The sequence below is a fragment of the Oenanthe melanoleuca genome, chromosome 8 (assembly GCF_029582105.1).
Source record: "Oenanthe melanoleuca isolate GR-GAL-2019-014 chromosome 8, OMel1.0, whole genome shotgun sequence".
NCBI lineage: Eukaryota > Metazoa > Chordata > Aves > Passeriformes > Muscicapidae > Oenanthe > Oenanthe melanoleuca.
This window is the reverse complement of record NC_079342.1, coordinates 3,233,334-3,239,594: the sequence shown is the minus strand read 5'-3', so window position 1 is coordinate 3,239,594 and position 6,261 is coordinate 3,233,334. Positions and strand designations below refer to the sequence as shown.

At 43.6% G+C, this 6,261-nt stretch overlaps 1 protein-coding gene across 1 annotated transcript; it reads right to left on the bottom strand.

Moving 5' to 3' along the window:
- Window positions 1–552: 552 nt before the first annotated feature.
- On the bottom strand, window positions 553–5,719 carry TACSTD2 (tumor associated calcium signal transducer 2). Its single transcript, XM_056497616.1, has one exon. The coding sequence runs from the start codon at window positions 3,644–3,646 to the stop codon at window positions 2,717–2,719; it is 930 nt and encodes a 309-aa protein (XP_056353591.1). The 5' UTR covers window positions 3,647–5,719; the 3' UTR covers window positions 553–2,716.
- Window positions 5,720–6,261: the final 542 nt, after the last annotated feature.

Here is a 6,261-nt window from a genome sequence, read left to right as displayed (position 1 = left end):
ACAGGGCCTAATAACTTAAATAAAATGAGCAAACATTCCATTAAAGCAGGATGATGTAATCAGGAAAAGGATGGCTAGAAATTTTAGAGTTAACAGCCTCAAAATCTGAATAATAAAAATCATTTTCATTTTGCAAAGTTTAAAGCTGCAAAAGGGCTTATTGTCTCATTTTCAGTGAGAACATCAGGAGTGATAAGCAAGTAGAACAGGCAGAATGTGATGGACTGTAACAGTAAAATACATGATCTGCCATGTGCAGAAAAGATTTGGCATGAGAGGTGGCAAGAGAGAAATGAGTACTGAGCAGGAGCAATGGGTCTGTTGTGTTTATTAAAGTCCACATCCCACAGCAGCTCTACACAGATTTATTCAATAGAATGATCTAGTCCAATCAGAGGTTCTCTGAGCCCTGCACTTCAATTAGTCTCATCCTATTGATTAACTGCAGATACCTTATCCCTCCTATTAACCAACCCTGGTGCATTTCCAGTCTCTGAACAGTGTGCAGTCCACTGGTGTTGAAGGACTAGCAAAGAAATAAAAAAGCATAACTCTTGGCTTTCATGGGGCAGTCCTTTAACAAATAATGAGAACTGGAATGGCACCACAACAGCCTCTCTTTTCAATCTCAGCTATTAAAAAGAAAAGCAGGAGCCAAAGAAAGATGCTGACACCCTTACCTGTTAAGATTTTTTTCAACTAGTCACTTTTGCCTCTCCTACTGAATGTTATGTCTAAGTGTTTATATTATAATATAAAATCTCATAATTCACCTTAAAAATATCTTTTCCTATGATGGAAAAGAGAAACATGCAAGGATTTTAAAAGACTGGTGAAAGCCACCATAGATCTCCAGAAAAGACTGTACATCTCGTGATTCCCAAATGAAGGACAGCACCAGCCTCTCAAAGACATGGCTTTGATCTGCTCTGCATAAGTTAAGAAATTTGTTAAGAAACATACTTGGAAAATTTTTATTCTCATCATGCATTTCTTCAGCTGAGGGCTGCTCAACTCTAGATTTTAATTTAGTCTGTTTTATAAACGGCTACTTGAAAATTGTGTGGAGTTAGGCTAAGTTCTGAGTTTTCCTGTGACATGGAAAGATCCAGCCTAGATCTCAAATTCTCATTTCATCTTCTGTCAGACAAGTGTGTGTTCCTGACTGACAAACAACCAGCTTCAATGTGTTGCTGTAAGGCACACAATGAATTATAGACCTGCTCTAAAACTGTGAATGTATTAATGCTGCTGCTGCAATTGCATAAAAATATTATTTTGGGAAAATAGTGATGCATTTGCCCCAAACTACGTACCCAGAATTTTCCAGCAGTGAAAAGGTGTGAGGTCAAATGGAAAATGGTGTGTGTTGAACCAAATGTTATTACCCAACAGCGTCTATCAACAAAGGCAGAAACAGAATCAAAGCCTCTACCCTTTTCATGCAGTAACTAGAGCTGAATATTTAATGGTTTGCTGTGGAAGTAGCACATTCCTGACTGTTAGAACTACAAATGGGCAACACTGAAACTAATTCAGAGAAGAAAAGGGCTGCTGGCCCCGTGGCAGTGCCCAGGTGGAGCAGGTGCTGCTGAAGGAAGCAGATGAGAATGATGGACTTAGACATCCATATGTAGCACAGAAAATGGAACTGACAATATCCCAACATTCAACAACCAGCATTATTTCCTATAAAATGTTCTTCACAGTGGATATGACTCTCCAAACCAGGAATGCAGCAGATGAGTAGGCAGCAAAGCAGTCTAGTTGTGTGTTGGCCAAATTCCAAGTTCAGTAATTACACTCTGCTCTTAAACTCCCCCCACAGCTCAGCTGGGATAAAGCTCTTTTTCAGCCTGTCCCAGAGCATTGTGTAGTGCTTCTGTGAAGCTGTACAACACTGAAAAATATCTCCTCCCATTAAAATTGCCCAGGGAATTTAGGTAGACAGAAAGCTATTACCAGAGTTGGAATGTGGGCAGAACACCAAGGTTAACTTACACTTGCATGGGGATCAAGGGATCTTTGCTGACGAGGAGTGTCAGACCCTTATTAAAGAGCACAAGTGGGAATAGCTCACTGTGCTGCCTGAATACAAACCTGCAAACTTGGGATCTCCTCACCTGGAAGTGACCCAACTCCTGGGATATTTCCTGACAAATCACTTTATAAAAGCCTCTGATGTTGCAGAGTATCTTATCATTACCTTACTTGGTTATTTAGTAATATTTATGAAATTATTTGTTGATAAAAAAACTTCAAGAAGCTTTTTTTAAGACCCCATGAACTAAAAACAAACTGCATTTTTAAAAAGTCTACCAAGAGAAAAGCAGCAAAACTCCAAATATGCTGAGGCAAGTGTTTTAATTTCAGTAAGTAGATACACCAAGAACTCCACAGAGTATTTAAGTATTTAAGCAATCTGAGCCAGGCCTGCAGCAGGAGTAAAAGCATTCTGTGTTATGTTAAATAGACAGCTGTAGCAGTTTTCTTACCCTCCAAAGTAGGAGTCATTTAAAATATTTAGGTAACTGACTCCCAAATTCATTTATACCCCAAAAATTTACTCTTACTAAACAAGAATAATTTAGAACAGTCACTGTACAAATTATTGTAGGAAGAAAAAATTCTAAATCCATCACGTACTGAGTATGTTATTTGTATTTTGTGTCTTTTTTTCCCCTTTTCTTCCTCTAGTTGCCTTTCTTCTTTCAGCTCAGGGCAGTTCTAAGCTTGGGGCTTTAATTTCCCTCATTTCTTTACACTCAAATTTTTTATACGTCCTTGTGCGCAGCCACCTGAGGAGGAGCAGCACAGCAATGCCAATGGCAGCAGTCAGGCCCACCACGGTGACCACAGCACTAATGCCAGCTGCCAGCTGCCTCATGCAGAACTCTGGGGGCTTTTCATCCACATAGTAAATCCAGAGCTTTTCAATAGCCAGAGCATCTCCATTGACCGAGACATTTAATTTACTGTTGGAATGAAATACTGAGTCATTGTTGACGTCTTTTTCAAAGTAATAGGCCACATCAGCTATATCTACATCCCACCTGGGCTTCTTGTTCTGGTCCAGGCGGATTTGGATGAGTGGAGGGTCGTACTTGATGGCTGCAATGTACTTGGGGTGCAGCTTGTACCTGCTCTCAAACAGCTGTGTCAGGGCCTTTGCCACATCAGGAGCATGGAAGGCGCTGGAGCTTCTCTTGTGTGTCAGCTCGATGTAGATCCACCTGGTGCGGACCAGCTCGCTGCAGTTCAGGCTCCTGCCTCCCCTCTCCGTTCTCCGCACGCCCGCAGTGTTCACACACCAGCAGCTGCTGGACTGGTTGCACTGCCTGGCTTTAAAGGCACCGCTGTCCTCGCAGTCGGGGTTGTAAATGCCATCACTGTCTGACACCCCGTGGGGAGGTCTCCAGAGGCGCTTCTCCTTCAGGGGCATCATTTCTGCCTTCATTAGGAAGCATTTAGAAGTCAGGGTTGAGCAGTCCACAGGGTGATCTGAACCTGCCAGCCTGCAGGTGCAGTTCCCAGGGCTGTCCTGGGCACACACTGCCCACTTGTTGGTCGCACAGGTACAGCTGTCGTGGGCTGGTGAAGCGACTGCCAGAATCAAACCCAGCACAACCCCAAAGAGAGGCTCCATAGTGCAGGAGAAAAGCACAGCTAAAGTCCTGAGCGACAGCAGGCAGCATTCAAAGCTTTAATCCACTGATGGAGGCTGCTCATTCGTACACACTGGCGTGCTGCTCCCTTTATTGATTCAAATCAGACCCACCAAACAGGTTCTTCTTCCAAAACAACTGGCATCTGCTTCCCAAATCCCAGTCAACAGCTTCCCAGCTCCCTGTACTTCTCGGGGAGTGGCACCTCCTCCAGCTGCCTCCCTCGCTCCTGATTGATGAAGAAACAACAGGGAAGAGACAGCAGCCAAGCTCCTGCCATGGGCTTCCTTTATGGATTAAAGACAAGCAGCTGGCCCTTTTCCTGCTTCAGACTTTGTATGGACTGGATGCAAATGGCTGTTCAAGGAGTTTCTTACACTTCTGCAGGAAATCCTACTCCTCCACTTCCATCACGGTTGTTCCTACTTCTTTTACTGCACAGCATCTCTGTCATTCCACTATCTATATTCTTATCAGTTATGGACTTTCTACTTTCCTAGCTTTATTAAATAAAGCCTTTGGGAGTTTAATGGTTGCTGCCTGGAGCAGCTGCTGTTTCAAGAGGAACCAGAGCTGACCAGGTTGATGGCTGCTCTTTTGCAGAGAGCAGCCTCATTTTCCAGCATGGAAAGGTTTTCTCTCACCTTTCCTTTGGCACATGCTCATCCCAATGCAGCACTAGAAATACTGATTTTCATGCTTATGTTACCCTTATAAAGTTGTTTGTTACTTCTGAAAAAATTTTTCAATCTGAACTCTAATAATGCTTTTCGCAGAACACTCCAGAGGCTGCCAAGTCTCCCAGTGTTCTACAAACCTGTATTACCATTTCCATGTGCTTTGGCAGAGCTGGCAAAGATTTTCCAGTTTGCATTAAGTGAGTCCCATTCATGTGTTTTGAACTCTGTCAGACTCTTTATAAATCATTGAGACCAGTAATGACCACAGAGCAGTGTGTGCCCTGCACTCACAGCCATGTGCCTTGCAGTCAGCTCCTACCTGTGTGCTGCTTACCTGAGCACTGCCCCACTTCCAGTCTGTGCCAGCTTCCAGTCGTGGCTCTGTGTGCACAGTGGGAAGGACTCTGCCAGCCAGGGAGTGTTCAGAACTCAGAATAGGTGTAAAATCAGAGCTCCACATGGCAATGGGATGTAAATACCCTCTGCCAAAGCAGGACGCAATCTGGATATTCCTTCAGGTAATAATAACTGTAGTTAACTTTCTTGGAAAATAATTGAGATCTACAGCTAAAACTATTATTAAAACTGCCAGGTAAGTCAATTTGTCATGTTGATGATTCTATCATAGTTTAGCAACTCTTTTCCCATTTCTAAGTCATTAATTTACCCACACTAAAATAATGTCCTTTTTTTTTTTTTAATTTTCACATCCCTCCTTCAAAGTCAAAATCCATTTAACTATCACCTACCTCCTCATATCTTGTCTATATTTTATTTTGTGCTATTTAAATGGCAAATGTGAAATATAGTTCAAAATAAAAGTGCACTTCTTCATTGACTTTTGCTTTAACTGGTGGATTTTCCCCTCTGTAAATAAGGAAGGAACAGAGTTAGATTACAGACAAGTTTTCCCAACTATATATATATATATCTCCAACTTATATATATGTTAAAAAATGTAATGCCTCTATGACATCCAAAAAGTAATATTTCTTTTAATCCACACTAAGCTGCAGCAGTACTACAAGAGTTAATTATTTACAACAGCAGGCTGTAAAAGGAATAATCCTGTAGGAAATGTGAAGTGCATTATTTCTTTAGTGATCTCTGCTTCCATGGAAACAATTTCTCAGCACAATTCTAAACCTTGTAAAAGTAGGGCAGTAGGTCTATGTAAAACAGCAATTAAACAACCCAAATACTTTTATCTAGGCCATTAAATACTTTGTCCAGCATCACATGTGATTACAGTGTTCAGTGGGAAGTTAAACCACATCCCGTGGGGCTGGATGAAGTCCTTATCCCTCACTTCCTCGGGGTGCACAGCACCTCTCCCTCCCCATGCAGACACTTGGGGTGCTCAGATGTGCCACATTCTCCTTTTGGGGTGCACAGCTGTGCCACATCCCTCTTTCGGGGAGCACTGCCTTCCTCCACAGCCTCTCTTCACCCCACACACAGTCTGGCCTCATGGCTCAGCTCTGCCCAGCACAGTGAGCTCTCTCCAGCACAGCAGGAAGGAATCTGGTACCAGAGCTGGGACCAACACACTTGGATCAGGTCTGGGGAGGGAATGGGGCTGATGGGATCTGTTGGGCACCTTCAGGATGTGCCCATGCAAACCCCTCCCGCTGCTGCTTCAGGACTGTGACACGCGTGTGGCAAACACTGGGGTACCACCCCAGCATCCCTGCCCCCAGTACCCCTGGATCATCTTCCGAGGGGAACTAAAGCACAAGGGGTGTAAAAGAAATGAGAGAAACAAGTCCCAAGCGGGGCGGTCCTGCCCTGAAAGCGCTCCCTGGCCCAAGTTTACACACGTACTTAAGAACAGCTCTGCTCCGAAGCGCTCCTGCAGCAGCGGGACCAAGCGCCCTCTGCTGGGACCGAGCTTAGCTCTCTCACTTGGTCATTGC